The sequence below is a fragment of the Notolepis coatsorum genome (assembly GCF_963971535.1).
Source record: "Notolepis coatsorum genome assembly, chromosome: 19".
Classification (NCBI taxonomy): domain Eukaryota; kingdom Metazoa; phylum Chordata; class Actinopteri; order Aulopiformes; family Paralepididae; genus Notolepis; species Notolepis coatsorum.
In genome coordinates, this window is record NC_140183.1 from 34,726,584 (window position 1) to 34,742,997 (window position 16,414).

At 44.3% G+C, this 16,414-nt stretch overlaps 1 protein-coding gene across 1 annotated transcript in view; it reads left to right on the forward strand.

The window, feature by feature from the left end:
• The window catches only part of oatx (organic anion transporter X), a gene marked incomplete at both ends in the record, with an annotated part of 131,603 nt that overhangs the window by 4,063 nt on the left and 111,126 nt on the right, over positions 1–16,414 (forward strand). Inside the window, 4 exons of the mRNA XM_084336608.1 lie at positions 3,293–3,472; positions 7,159–7,232; positions 9,025–9,187; positions 9,655–9,758. Of these exons, the coding sequence (XP_084192734.1) occupies positions 3,293–3,472; positions 7,159–7,232; positions 9,025–9,187; positions 9,655–9,758 (521 nt within the window). The remainder of the gene's footprint in view (positions 1–3,292; positions 3,473–7,158; positions 7,233–9,024; positions 9,188–9,654; positions 9,759–16,414) is intronic.

Consider the following 16,414-nt stretch of genomic DNA (forward strand, 5'->3'; position numbering starts at 1 on the left):
ACCAAAATGTTTCACCCAGAGGGGTTTAGATGTGACATAGGGTCTGGAACAGGGTTTCAAAAGGTGGGTGATACTGCCACCTAGCAGGATCTGGCCGGTACTGCACTCTCGGGGTCCCAGTATGCCTTTTAACAGTAACATAGAGGTCCGTGACACTGAATAGAATATTAAAATTGAGAAAAAAAAGGAAAAACAATCCAAAAACGCAATATTAGGTTTTTGGCGCCCAGCGGTTGTCGAGCAAACACGTAATATTACGTGGTTGGCGCAGAATGAGTTAATATTAATATATTTATATTTAATTAATTAATCATTATTTATTCATTGTTTAATTTATTAATAAATTATTGTAATTTACTAATTACAAATGGTAATTTACTGTACAATAGTCTACTGGGGGCGACAGTGGCTCGGGAGGTAGAGCAGTCGTCTGGTAATCCAGAGGTTCCTGGTTCGATTCTCACTTCTCCCGGGCAGTGTGTCGAAGTGACCTTGAGCAAGACACTTAACCCCTAATTGCTCCTGATGAGCAGGTTGGCACCTTGCATGGTTGCCTCCGCCGTCGGTGTGTGAATGTGTGAGTGAATGGGTAAAATGTGAGTAACAAATTGTAAAGCACTTTATTATTATTATTATTATTATTATTATTATTATTATTATTATTATTATTATTATTATTATTATTATTATTATTATTATTATTATTATTATTATTATTATTATTATTATTATTATTATTATTATTATTATTATTATTATTATTATTATTATTATTATTATTATTATTATTATTATCATTATTATTATTATTATTACTACTACTACTATGATGATGATAATGATGATGATGAGTTTTGTTGTTATTATCAATGTTATTATTAACCGTTTCTGCGCCAAAAACGAATTAACTCGTTATAGCCCGCCAATCGTTGGCCGCCAACAACGAGTATACTCGTTATTGGATCCGTTTTTCTTTTATTAGCTATTTCCATTCATAATTCATCCTGCTGTGCTGTAGGACTGGGTGCCACTCTGTCTGAGACCGCAGCGGTCCGATACGGCCTCCTAACGCAATTGCACCCCATTTGAAACGATGTGGTTTATTTTCTCGGCCGAGCTGAGCCATGCAGGTGGGGTCTATACACTCCGGCAAGACTCTGGCTTATATCGATGCATCGACTAGGCTCCCCCCCTTTCATATGCAATGCTGGATAACACTGGATACACTGACGCGACCAGTATTTGGAATGGCGATCAGATAATAGGATTATTCTTTTTGCAGTACATCCACAAGGTAAGGACTATATGTTATCGATCTTGTGTTGATCCGATAATTCTTTCCCCGTGATCGAAGCGTGTCGGGATCAGTGATGCCAGTAACGCGTTACTAAGTAACGCGTTATTGTAATCTGATTACTTTCCCCCGAAAATAGTAATCTAACGCGTTAATCTTTAAAAGCCAGTAATCTGATTGCAGTTACTTGTCCAAGTGGCTGTGCATTACTATTTCGTTACTATCTCATCATAAATTCATAATGCAGGCGGAATGCAGTATTTTATTTCGTTTTCGACAGTCAAAAATACATTTTGAGCTGTTTTTCTTTTGGGAGTGACGTGGTGTGGCAGTGAAAGGGTTAAATACAAGAATGTGTCCCGCGGCGTGACTGGTCCCTCTGTCTGTGAGTGACTCTGCTTTGGTTCAATCACATCCACAGTCTGCGAATCAGAGGCAGAGTAGGGCGGGTCTTCACAGCACGTCATGTGACATATGCGCCAATCGTGTGACAGCAGGGCTCCGTCGTCGGAGAATTCCACCCCAAAAACGCTTGGCAAAATTAAAAGTGAAACCGCAAGATGACTTTTGCGGTTTCTGTTCAGAATTCCACCCCAAAACGCTCGTCTAAACGTAGCCTCAGTCACTACTTCACGGCGGAGGAAACAAAATACTGTCTACCGCTAAAAACAGCACATCCAATTGCATTGAAAGCATCTGGAATCACAACACTAGCCGACGCTTCGACTAGGTACAGGAGGGTTGATGGTGGCAGAGCAAAAGCTCTTATTTGCCAGATTTACAGTTAATTTACATGTTAAAGAGAGACTGATTGTATGTTTATAGAGAGACATTTATAAAAACAATTTAATAGTTACAGTTGATATAATTGAATAGTTCAGCCTGCATTTGTTAGATGTGATACACTGGTTTTGTAAAACCACTGGCTGGCTGCTCTAATGCTGTGAGCATCATAGACTGTTGCTTTACCATACTTGATGGTACAGAAGCTGAAGCACTAGTTTAACAATTTACGTTATGTGCAGAGAAACAAGTTAAAAACAATTTATGCACTTTCAATAAAGCGTTTAAAAAAAAACTGTTGGGGGAACGACGACGACTTCGTAACCTAGTTACTTTCAAAGTAACTAAGTTACTCTGATAATCAAGTAATCAGTAAAGTAACTTAGATTACTTTTTAAAGGAGTAATCAGTCATCAGTAATCAGATTACTTTTACAAGTAATCTGTGGCATCACTGGTCGGGATGGTGTGTGTGTGTGTGTGTTGGTAGCGATCAAAAGCACGGAGTGGCCCCGCGTCCCCGTCTCCCTTTCATGCATGATGAAAGATAATACCGATAATCTAGCATTGATTTCAGATTGATTGTTGATTCAAGCGAGGAATGGCAACGTGTTTTGTGAATTTCACTAAAACGCTGTTTTCGCGTCTTTTAGTTTGAGAATCACTCAAACTATACTCATATTCACCACGGTATAAAACGGAAATGTACGGATGAAAAAATTATCTGTTTTTTGCATGTTGACCGGAAGAAACTCACTGACAATCGACAATGTTATTAGATCCATAGCTATAATATTTAATATAGTTTTAGCAGTTGCAAACACCGGCATTATCCCATTGAACAAACCGCTAGCACAAACGGCCATACGCCCACAGCGCCATCTGGCGATCATTGTGTTAATCAAATAAAATCAAATAAAATGTATTTATAAGGCCCGACAACACACGTTAATGTCCCCATGGGCCGTACAGGTCTTCTTTAAACAAGTCAAGAAGAAAACATAACAATAAGTCAAGAACAGAACAAGATGTTGGTGATAGTAGTGTTGCAGACGGACAGTTGGTAAGCATGCACTCGTGTGTAGTGAAACACAGATGAGTGCATGCAATAGCAACTGAACATTTTGAAAGATTAAAGATAGAGCTAATAGCGATAGCAACTGAACATTTTGAAAGATTAAAGATTAATGTTGTTCTGTGTCTTGTTTGCGTGGAGGTGGGTGGTTTTGGGCGGTTCCAGTTTCTCCATGTGACCCTGATCTCCATCCCGGGCCTGCTGATGGCCAGCCAGAACCTGCTCAACAACTTCACTGCTGGCATGCCGGGCCACCACTGCAACCTGCCACCCAACTCCACTAGACTCACCGCAGCCGTCCAGAACATGTCTCTGACTCAGGTAGAGCAGAATGATCTGTCCGTCTGTCCGTCTGTCTGTCATTCTATTTGAGCCAAATCGGCCTCACAACCTCTCTCTCTCTCTCTCTCTCTCTCTCTCTCTCTCTCTCTCTCTCTCTCTCTCTCTCTCTCTCTCTCTCTCTCTCTCTCTCTCTCTCTTTCTCTCTCTATTTCTCTTTCTCTTTCTATCTATCTCTCCCTCTCTATCCCTGCCTCTCCCTCTTCTCTATCTCTCTCTCCCTCTCTCTCCCTCCCTCTCCCTCTCCCTCTATATCCCTCTATCCTGCCTCTCCCTCTTTCTCTATCTCTCCTCCCTCTCTCCCTGTCTCTCTATTTCTCTTTCTCTCTCTATCTCTTTCCCTGTCTCTCTATCTCTCTATCTCTCTCTCTCTCTCTCTCTCTCTCTTCCTCTCTCTCTCTCTCTCTCTCTCTCTCGCTCGCTCTCTCTCTCTCTCTCTCTCGCTCTCTCTCTCCCTCTCTCTCTCTCTCTCTCTCTCTCTCTCTCTCTCTCTCTCTCCCTCTCTCTCGCTCAATCTCTCTCTCTCTCTCTCCCTCTCTCTCTCACACTCTCTCTCTCTCTCTCTCTCTCTCTCTCTCTCTCTCTCTCTCTCTCTCTCTCTCTCTCTCTCTCTCTCTCTCTCTCTCTCTCTCTCTCTCTCTCTCTCTCTCTCTCTCTCTCTCTCTCTCTCTCTCTCTCTCTCCTTTTCATTACTCCTGTTGTCATTAGTGTATCCAGAAGTCATAGAACTCCACTGTTGTTCAAAAACAAAGGTTATGTATTATAACCGTAGTTATAATAAGCCTAGCAAAGCGTCTTGCTTCACCTATTTGGACTGCTCTGGCACCAATGGATGCCTGCAGAAAGGATTTTACTCAATGCACTTATCACTGACCAAGACCACACCCTCTCTGCTTGGCCTATAAGCAGGTGTGGCAGCCGTCTGGTCTCCCTCCCAAAGCTACTTTCACACAGAAAGAAAACGAAGGGGCAACAGAGGGTAGATCTGCATCTTCGGGCCTCAGACGCACTCCTATCCGAGATCCGGGGGGTCATCAAAGAGAAGCCGGCTATTCTCTGTCCTCACTCCACAATGGTGGAATGAACTTCCCACCAGTCAGGATAGCCGAAACCTGCCCATTTTTCTGTCGTCGACTAAAAACAGACAGAAATAATCGAATAAAATATTAACCTTGAACTGTCTTTCACTAATATGCACTCGGCTACTAAGGAATCTACCTTCCCTATATTACCTACTATGCTAATATACACTCAAGTCTGTAGCACTCAAGTTCGGCACTGTTTGATGAACAATAGTACTTACCCATAGCTGCCAGAGTTGTACCATTCCTGCTGACTTCTTGTACAGAACAGAAGTCGCTTTGGATAAAAGTGTCAGCTAAATGACTCAATGTACAGTAAAAGTAAATGTAGGGTAAAGATGCTTTGTGAGTAGGCTATTCATATAACCAGGGTTAAAATAGATAACCATCATTATATCATAATGCACCATCATACTGGCTTCAGTATCTTGCTTTGCCTATTGTACAATAGAGTGAAGTTGACACGAAGCTCCGGGTGTCCGGAGCACGAAGTGTCTGAGTCGTCATCAGCGAGAATTACCACCTGGCACATCTGGGCGGAGAAGCCATCTGGACCCTCCTCTATGACCCGTATAGCAGGTGGGAAGGTCAGGGAAGCCTCGGGGGGCAGTTTTTTTTTTTAGATCCACTAGGGGGAGTGCCTTCTCTTATTGCCCTGACAAGAGCTGTTGAATCACGGCGCTGACGAAACAAGACCGGCCATCTGGTTCTTCTCTGGCAGAAGCGGCGCTGGTGATGAGGTTCAGAATATCCTGGTCATCTCGGAGGATGACCCTGAAAAGAGGTGTTCGCTTGGTGGAGCGGAGTGAGACAAGATATGATAAGAATCTTCTTATACAACGTCCAGATGCTAGGAGCAAACCTTCAGTGAGAGGGAAGCGAGAGGGGGAGGTTAGACTGCTACCACACCTGCTGTCAAGAAGAGAGGGGGAGGTTAGACTGCTACCACACCTGCTGTCAAGAAGAGAAGGGGAGGTTAGACTGCTACCACACCCTGCTGTCAAGAAGAGAAGGGGAGGTTAGACTGCTACCACACCTGCTGTCAAGAAGAGAAGGGGAGGTTAGACTGCTACCACACCTGCTGTCAAGAAGAGAAGGGGAGGTTAGACTGCTACCACACCTGCTGTCAAGAAGAGAAGGGGAGGTTAGACTGCTACCACACCTGCTAATATGTCAAGAAGAGAGGGGGAGGTTAGACTGCTACCACACCTGCTAATATGTCAAGCAGAGAGGGGGAGGTTAGACTGCTACCACACCTGCTAATATGTCAAGCAGAGAGGGGGAGGTTAGACTGCTACCACACCTGCTAATATGTCAAGAAGAGAGGGGGAGGTTAGACTGCTACCACACCTGCTAATATGTCAAGCAGAGAGGGGGAGGTTAGACTGCTACCACACCTGCTAATATGTCAAGCAGAGAGGGGGAGGTTAGACTGCTACCACACCTGCTAATATGTCAAGCAGAGAGGGGGAGGTTAGACTGCTACCACACCTGCTAATATGTCAAGCAGAGAGGGGCGTGGTCCTGATCAGTGACAGACTGCTACCACACCTGCTAATATGTCAAGCAGAGAGGGGCGTGGTCCTGATCAGTGACAGACTGCTACCACACCTGCTAATATGTCAAGCAGAGAGGGGCGTGGTCCTGGTCAGTGATAGTGAAATTCTTTCAGTGGTGCCAGAGCAGTCCAATAGGTGGAGCAAGACGCTGAAGCCAGTATCTTATAGAACTCCAGTATAATTAAGGGGCGATGAACATGGGCACTGTACTCTTCATGGGCGATGAACATGGGCACTGTACTCTTCATGGGCGATGAACATGGGCACTGTACTCTTCATGGGCGATGAACATGGGCACTGTACTCTTCATGGGCGATGAACATGGGCACTGTACTCTTCATGGGAGATGAACATGGGCACTGTACTCTTCATGGGAGATGAACATGGGCACTGTACTCTTCATGGGCGATGAACATGGGCACTGTACTCTTCATGGGCGATGAACATGGGCACTGTACTCTTCATGGGCGATGAACATGGGCACTGTACTCTTCATGGGAGATGAACATGGGCACTGTACTCTTCATGGGAGATGAACATGGGCACTGTACTCTTCATGGGAGATGAACATGGGCACTGTACTCTTCATGGGAGATGAACATGGGCACTGTACTCTTCATGGGAGATGAACATGGGCACTGTACTCTTCATGGGAGATGAACATGGGCACTGTACTTCTTGTTTGTGAAGTAGTTCTGGTTCAGGCAGACTCGAAGCAATCACTCTCACTTCATAAAGCAGTTCCAAGAAAAGGTACAATGCTTTAAAGTTCATTTCAATGATGAATTATACTGACCAGAGCAAACTGTACGGCTCTGTGACTAGTTTGAACAGTTTTTGGACAACAATGGAGTTCTAAGACTTCTGGATATGAGCTATAATGTGATTTTGGCAGGATGGACCGTACTTGTACCATACTAGTAGAAGAAATGCATTGTAGGTTTTAGTCTAGGCTATGTTGACAATAAGAAGAGAATACTTATCCGTTAATGCAATTTGATCTTTGGATGTTTTTGGTTGATTCTAGATGGATGAGAGGCAACTGCTACGAGCCTTCATCCCATTGGACGCTACAGGCACCAAGCTGGCCAGATGTAGAAGGTAACTACAGTACAACCACTCAACTACTGTACAACCACTCAACTACTGTACAACCACTCAACTACTGTACAAGTACTCAACTACTGTACATTTAACTACAGTACAACCACTCAACTACTGTACAACCACTCAACTACTGTACATTTAAACACTGGAGCAGGTAACTACAGTACAACCACTCAACTACTGTACATTTAACTACAGTACAACCACTCAACTACTGTACATTTAACTACAGTACAACCACTCAACTACTGTACATTTAACTACAGTACAACACTCAACTACTGTACATTTAAACACCGGAGAAGGTAACTACAGTACAACCACTCAACTACTGTACATTTAAACACCGGAGCAGGTAACTACAGTACAACCACTCAATTACTGTACATTTAACTACAGTACAACCACTCAACTACTGTACATTTAAACACCGGAGCAGGGCTTTTCCCGGCTCAAAATCTGACCAAGGTGGTACTCAGTTGAAACACCATTTCCTTATCTGGCTAACTATATCGATTGGCTCATTTCAAGAGGGAGGGTTCTTGTCACAGCTGAACTGCAGAAAAGGCACAATGCACATAATTTCTCAGTGTTGGGACAACCCAGCATTCTGTAAAAACAATACAACACACAGGAAAAGGGAATTTTCACAATAGGTGTCCTTTAACCTCTCAAGCCCTAGCCATATTTGCAGAAAGTTTTAAGATTATGGAAGTAAATGGAAGATTGCTTCACTTCTACAAGGTCCATTTGCATGTTCTTGGTATCTACTGGGACATCTATTGACCTCAGGGAATGTATTCCCAGTGTCAGAAATATTGTGTCTGTTACTATGCTTGAGTTGTAATGAACCAAAGGAGAATCTTTTTTTGTATCTTTGACGGTGAATAACACCATGCTAACATTGACCAGACATGATTCTGAACAATTGCCACTGAGCTCATTCAGCACCTTCTTGAGATCAAGTGTACTAAAAATGCAATTTTAAATATGAATATAGAATATAGAATATCAGGCCTATAAATGACCTTATTATGGCCTATCTATGGATCTCCTCTTTACAATGACAAAGTTAAATCTGGATGTAGTACTTCCAGGCACTCATTACAGTGCAGCAAAGACCGTGAATTAAATCTACTGTAAGTAAAGTTACTTTTGTATAATGTCCATAGTTCCACGTTCTTTTTATAGATGTTCACAGAAAGGTAAAGAAACAATATACGTTGTATTTTATGGCAGTTTGTTCGACCTGTGAGATATAATCACGAAAATAATGTAAATATAATTTTTTCAAGTCAGCCAGCTGCAACTTTGACAGCGGCTGGTGTGAGCTGGGTAGTGTAGCCCTGGGTCTCCTCTTTCATAGGACTACAACGATTTCATGACTACTTAATTTCCTCTAATAACACTTAAAATCATTGGTAAACAAACGTAGTGCTGAAAATATACACCTTGACTGCTGTTTTGATAGGGTTAGGGTCTTTACTCTTGGCTATATTTGAAAAAGAAATGCAACATTAGTATTGATCTTATTTATGACGTGAAATAAATCTTGGCCCGGCACCGATCGGGTTTAAGGTGTTAATGGGATTTTCCATACTACATTTCTCTAGCACTGACAATACATGCTAATAATATATACCTCCAGTATCTCACAAACCAAAACACCAGCACAAGTGGTTTTTATATGAAGTTAAATTATTCCCACCTTGTAACAAAAATCAGATTCTTAAAATGGGTGGAATGTCCCTTTATGTAATTATGTTGTGTCCTTCCCTCTCTGAAGGTATGTAGAACCACAGTGGCAGCTGTTGGGCACCAGCAATGGCACACTGCCTTCGTTGTCATCGGGTCGACCCAACGTAAATGTTACAGAGCTGGACACGGAGGAATGTGTGGACGGGTGGAACTACGACCAGACAGAGTTCCTGTCGACCATTGTCTCAGAGGTATCTATCTATCTATCTATCTATCTATCTATCTATCTATCTATCTATCTATCTATCTATCTATCTATCTATCTATCTATCTATCTATCTATCTATCTATCTATCTATCTATCTATCTATCTATCTATCTATCTATCTATCTATCTATCTATCTATCTATCTATCTATCTATCTAGCTATCTAGCTATCTAGCTATCTAGCTATCTATCTATCTATCTATCTATCTATCTATCTATCTATCTATCTATCTATCTATCTATCTATCTATCTATCTATCTATCTATCTATCTATCTATCCTGACACTGTCTTTCTCTCTATGTCTTTGTTCTCCCTTCCTTGTCTCTCTCTCTCTCTCTCTCTCTCTCTCTCTCTCTCTCTCTCTCTCTCTCTCTCTCTCTCTCTCTCTCTCTCTCTCTCTCTCTCTCTCTCTCTCTCTCTCTCTCTCTCTCTCTCTCTCTCTCTGCAGTGGGATTTGGTGTGCACTCTGCGGCCTTTAAAACAGATGAGCCAGACCATCTATATGGGGGGTGTCTTGGCGGGGGCCATCATTTTTGGGGGCCTCTCTGATAGGTGAGAACACATGCACGTGTAATCACACACACAATACACACACATTAACACTTTGGCTGCCTAAGGTTAAATTCATGATATACCATAGATTGCCAGCACTATTTGTCCATGGAGAAAGTCCCCTTCTTTGCAGGGCTATAACTTTTTAAATTCTATTGCTACATTGCCATTATTAGGGCCCATTCAAAGTCCTATATGTATTGTTCATTGTGTAGCAACGTTAAACTTTTTCATTCACATATTCATAGTAAAGTATGGTCTAATGTATAAGTATGTTTTCATCTCTTTCTGCAGCTTTCTCCAGAACGTGATATATAGCCCCAAATGCATTATATTGATGATGAAATACAGTTTGATGGCAATCAGCGCGATATAAAAAATTCCAACTAGACGTACTTCTAGAAGTTACTACACGTCATCTGATGTTGACCGGATGGGCGAGGGAGCGTTTATAATTCCGTGGGCAGCGTTATACCAATCATCAAATGTGGGTCAAATGTTGATAATAGCAGTTAGTATCGAAGACGGTAACGTTACACGCTGAAACTCACCCCAGTCTCCGCGCGCCGTTGGGCGATCATCGTCGAGTAGAAATCTTATCATTATGGGATATATTTTTACCCGGTCCATCTCCAGCTTGTATAATGGTATATACGTCCAAATCATGTTGTTTATCGAGTTATTGCCAATCGATCACCGTGTAGCGTGACGAGCCAGAGTCCCATGAACTATAGCGAGCGCCCGGAAGTACTACGGTCGTCATGACAACCTCTATTCAACATCCTGTTTGGCGATTGCGCCGATCGGCCACCAGATGGCGCTCCTGAACCGCCAGAGAGCTCAGTGGGTCCTGCTGGTGGATCTCAGGCCAGCGGAGGGGACATATGAATCCGATCGCAGATTTTTGAAATATTGATATAAGGACGACGTAACGCGTCCTCCGGCAACTTTAGCATGGCCAGCAAAGACGTCTAAAGACGGGTCCCGGCACTCAAAGTGTTAAAGGTAGAATCTGACGGTTCAGCTTTAACGAGTTTAGGGGACACAGCAAACATACTGCTCTCCGAGACTGAGGCACAAGGAGATTTCCATGTCCGAACCGGCCAGGGAAGAGCGGAAATCTTCCTCCACATCAATCTTCAACACACGAAGCTGAGGCACAAGGAGAGCGGAAACACCTGATTCAAAGGAAAAGGAAAGACTCAAGAGTACCCAGGTCTTTATCATCTAGTACCACTACAGTACCTGTTCAGAGGACAAGGAGAAACTCAGAGAACCCGGGTCTTCATCATCTAGTACCACTGCAGTACCTGTTCAGAGGACAAGGAGAAACTCAGAGAACCCAGGTCTTCATCATCTAGTACCACCTACAGTACCTGTTCAGAGGACAAGGAGAAACGCAGAGAACCCGGGTCTTCATCGTCTAGTACCACTACAGTACCTGTTCAGAGGACAAGGAGAAACACAGAGAACCCAGGTCTGCATCATCTAGTACCACTACAGTACCTGTTCAGAGGACAACGAGAAACGCAGAGAACCCAGGTCTTCATCATCTAGTACCACTACAGTACCTGTTCAGAGGACAAGGAGAAACTCAGAGAACCCAGGTCTGCATCATCTAGTACCACTACAGTACCTGTTCAGAGGACAAGGAGAAACGCAGAGAACCCAGGTCTTCATCATCTAGTACCACTACAGTACCTGTTCAGAGGACAAGGAGAAACGCAGAGAACCCAGGTCTTCATCATCTAGTACCACTACAGTACCTGTTCAGAGGACAAGGAGAAACGCAGAGAACCCAGGTCTTCATCATCTAGTACCACTACAGTACCTGTTCAGAGGACAACGAGAAACTCAGAGAACCCAGGTCTTCATCGTCTAGTACCACTACAGTACCTGTTCAGAGGACAAGGAGAAACACAGAGAACCCAGGTCTTCATCATCTAGTACCACTACAGTACCTGTTCAGAGGACAAGGAGAAACTCAGAGAACCCAGGTCTTCATCATCTAGTACCACTACAGTACCTGTTCAGAGGACAAGGAGAAACGCAGAGAACCCAGGTCTTCATCATCTAGTACCAATACAGTACCTGTTCAGAGGACAAGGAGAAACTCAGAGAACCCGGGTCTTCATCATCTAGTACCACTACAGTACCTGTTCAGAGGACAAGGAGAAACGCAGATAACCCGGGTCTTCATCATCTAGTACCACTACAGTACCTGTTCAGAGGACAAGGAGAAACTCAGAGAACCCAGGTCTGCATCATCTAGTACCACTACAGTACCTGTTCAGAGGACAAGGAGAAACTCAGAGAACCCAGGTCTTCATCGTCTAGTACCACTACAGTACCTGTTCAGAGGACAAGGAGAAACGCAGAGAACCCAGGTCTTTATCATCTAGTACCACTACAGTACCTGTTCAGAGGACAAGGAGAAACGCAGAGAACCCAGGTCTTCATCATCTAGTACCACTACAGTACCTGTTCAGAGGACAAGGAGAAACGCAGAGAACCCAGGTCTTCATCATCTAGTACCACTACAGTACCTGTTCAGAGGACAACGAGAAACGCAGAGAACCCAGGTCTTCATCATCTAGTACCACTACAGTACCTGTTCAGAAGACAAGGAGAAACGCAGAGAACCCAGGTCTTCATCATCTAGTACCACTACAGTACCTGTTCAGAGGACAACGAGAAACTCAGAGAACCCAGGTCTTCATCGTCTAGTACCACTATAGTACCTGTTCAGAGGACAAGGAGAAACACAGAGAACCCAGGTCTTCATCATCTAGTACCACTACAGTACCTGTTCAGAGGACAAGGAGAAACTCAGAGAACCCAGGTCTTCATCATCTAGTACCACTACAGTACCTGTTCAGAGGACAAGGAGAAACGCAGAGAACCCAGGTCTTCATCATCTAGTACCACTACAGTACCTGTTCAGAGGACAAGGAGAAACTCAGAGAACCCGGGTCTTCATCATCTAGTACCACTACAGTACCTGTTCAGAGGACAAGGAGAAACGCAGAGAACCCGGGTCTTCATCGTCTAGTACCACTACAGTACCTGTTCAGAGGACAAGGAGAAACGCAGATAACCCGGGTCTTCATCGTCTAGTAGCACTACAGTACCTGTTCAGAGGACAAGGAGAAACGCAGTTAACCCGGGTCTTCATCGTCTAGTACCACTACAGTACCTGTTCAGAGGACAACGAGAAACTCAGAGAACCCAGGTCTTCATCATCTAGTACCACTACAGTACCTGTTCAGAAGACAAGGAGAAACGCAGAGAACCCAGGTCTTCATCATCTAGTACCACTACAGTACCTGTTCAGAGGACAAGGAGAAACGCAGATAACCCGGATCTTCATCGTCTAGTACCACTACAGTACCTGTTCAGAGGACAAGGAGAAACGCAGTTAACCCGGGTCTTCATCGTCTAGTACCACTACAGTACCTGTTCAGAGGACAACGAGAAACTCAGAGAACCCAGGTCTTCATCGTCTAGTACCACTACAGTACCTGTTCAGAGGACAAGGAGAAACGCAGAGAACCCAGGTCTTCATCATCTAGTACCACTACAGTACCTGTTCAGAGGACAAGGAGAAACTCAGAGAACCCAGGTCTTCATCATCTAGTACCACTACAGTACCTGTTCAGAGGACAAGGAGAAACTCAGAGAACCCAGGTCTTCATCATCTAGTACCACTACAGTACCTGTTCAGAGGACAAGGAGAAACGCAGAGAACCCAGGTCTTCATCATCTAGTACCACTACAGTACCTGTTCAGAGGACAAGGAGAAACTCAGAGAACCCGGGTCTTCATCATCTAGTACCACTACAGTACCTGTTCAGAGGACAAGGAGAAACTCAGAGAACCCAGGTCTTCATCATCTAGTACCACTACAGTACCTGTTCAGAAGACAAGGAGAAACGCAGAGAACCCAGGTCTTCATCATCTAGTACCACTACAGTACCTGTTCAGAGGACAAGGAGAAACGCAGATAACCCGGGTCTTCATCGTCTAGTACCACTACAGTACCTGTTCAGAGGACAAGGAGAAACGCAGTTAACCCGGGTCTTCATCGTCTAGTACCACTACAGTACCTGTTCAGAGGACAACGAGAAACTCAGAGAACCCAGGTCTTCATCGTCTAGTACCACTACAGTACCTGTTCAGAGGACAAGGAGAAACGCAGAGAACCCAGGTCTTCATCATCTAGTACCACTACAGTACCTGTTCAGAGGACAAGGAGAAACTCAGAGAACCCAGGTCTTCATCATCTAGTACCACTACAGTACCTGTTCAGAGGACAAGGAGAAACTCAGAGAACCCAGGTCTTCATCATCTAGTACCACTACAGTACCTGTTCAGAGGACAAGGAGAAACGCAGAGAACCCAGGTCTTCATCATCTAGTACCACTACAGTACCTGTTCAGAGGACAAGGAGAAACTCAGAGAACCCGGGTCTTCATCATCTAGTACCACTACAGTACCTGTTCAGAGGACAAGGAGAAACGCAGAGAACCCGGGTCTTCATCGTCTAGTACCACTACAGTACCTGTTCAGAGGACAAGGAGAAACGCAGAGAACCCAGGTCTTCATCATCTAGTACCAATACAGTACCTGTTCAGAGGACAAGGAGAAACTCAGAGAACCCGGGTCTTCATCATCTAGTACCACTACAGTACCTGTTCAGAGGACAAGGAGAAACGCAGAGAACCCGGGTCTTCATCATCTAGTACCACTACAGTACCTGTTCAGAGGACAAGGAGAAACTCAGAGAACCCAGGTCTGCATCATCTAGTACCACTACAGTACCTGTTCAGAGGACAAGGAGAAACTCAGAGAACCCAGGTCTTCATCATCTAGTACCACTACAGTACCTGTTCAGAGGACAAGGAGAAACGCAGAGAACCCAGGTCTTCATCATCTAGTACCACTACAGTACCTGTTCAGAGGACAAGGAGAAATGCAGAGAACCCAGGTCTTCATCATCTAGTACCACTACAGTACCTGTTCAGAGGACAAGGAGAAACGCAGAGAACCCAGGTCTTCATCATCTAGTACCACTACAGTACCTGTTCAGAGGACAACGAGAAACGCAGAGAACCCAGGTCTTCTTCATCTAGTACCACTACAGTACCTGTTCAGAAGACAAGGAGAAATGCAGAGAACCCAGGTCTTCATCATCTAGTACCACTACAGTACCTGTTCAGAGGACAACGAGAAACTCAGAGAACCCAGGTCTTCATCGTCTAGTACCACTACAGTACCTGTTCAGAGGACAAGGAGAAACGCAGAGAACCCAGGTCTTCATCATCTAGTACCACTACAGTACCTGTTCAGAGGACAAGGAGAAACTCAGAGAACCCAGGTCTTCATCATCTAGTACCACTACAGTACCTGTTCAGAGGACAAGGAGAAACGCAGAGAACCCAGGTCTTCATCATCTAGTACCACTACAGTACCTGTTCAGAGGACAAGGAGAAACTCAGAGAACCCGGGTCTTCATCATCTAGTACCACTACAGTACCTGTTCAGAGGACAAGGAGAAACGCAGAGAACCCGGGTCTTCATCGTCTAGTACCACTACAGTACCTGTTCAGAGGACAAGGAGAAACGCAGATAACCCGGGTCTTCATCGTCTAGTACCACTACAGTACCTGTTCAGAGGACAAGGAGAAACGCAGTTAACCCGGGTCTTCATCGTCTAGTACCACTACAGTACCTGTTCAGAGGACAACGAGAAACTCAGAGAACCCAGGTCTTCATCGTCTAGTACCACTACAGTACCTGTTCAGAGGACAAGGAGAAACGCAGATAACCCGGGTCTTCATCGTCTAGTACCACTACAGTACCTGTTCAGAGGACAAGGAGAAACGCAGTTAACCCGGGTCTTCATCATCTAGTACCACTACAGTACCTGTTCAGAGGACAACGAGAAACTCAGAGAACCCAGGTCTTCATCGTCTAGTACCACTACAGTACCTGTTCAGAAGACAAGGAGAAACGCAGAGAACCCAGGTCTTCATCATCTAGTACCACTACAGTACCTGTTCAGAGGACAAGGAGAAACTCAGAGAACCCAGGTCTTCATCATCTAGTACCACTACAGTACCTGTTCAGAGGACAAGGAGAAACGCAGAGAACCCAGGTCTTCATCATCTAGTACCACTACAGTACCTGTTCAGAGGACAAGGAGAAACTCAAAGAACCCGGGTCTTCATCATCTAGTACCACTACAGTACCTGTTCAGAGGACAAGGAGAAACGCAGAGAACCCGGGTCTTCATCGTCTAGTACCACTACAGTACCTGTTCAGAGGACAAGGAGAAACGCAGATAACCCGGGTCTTCATCGTCTAGTACCACTACAGTACCTGTTCAGAGGACAAGGAGAAATGCAGTTAACCCGGGTCTTCATCGTCTAGTACCACTACAGTACCTGTTCAGAGGACAAGGAGAAACTCAGAGAACCTAGGTCTTCATCTTCTAGTACCACTACAGTACCTGTTCAGAGGACAAGGAGAAACGCAGATAACCCGGGTCTTCATCGTCTAGTACCACTACAGTACCTGTTCAGAGGACAAGGAGAAACGCAGTTAACCCGGGTCTTCATCGTCTAGTACCACTACAGTACCTGTTCAGAGGACAA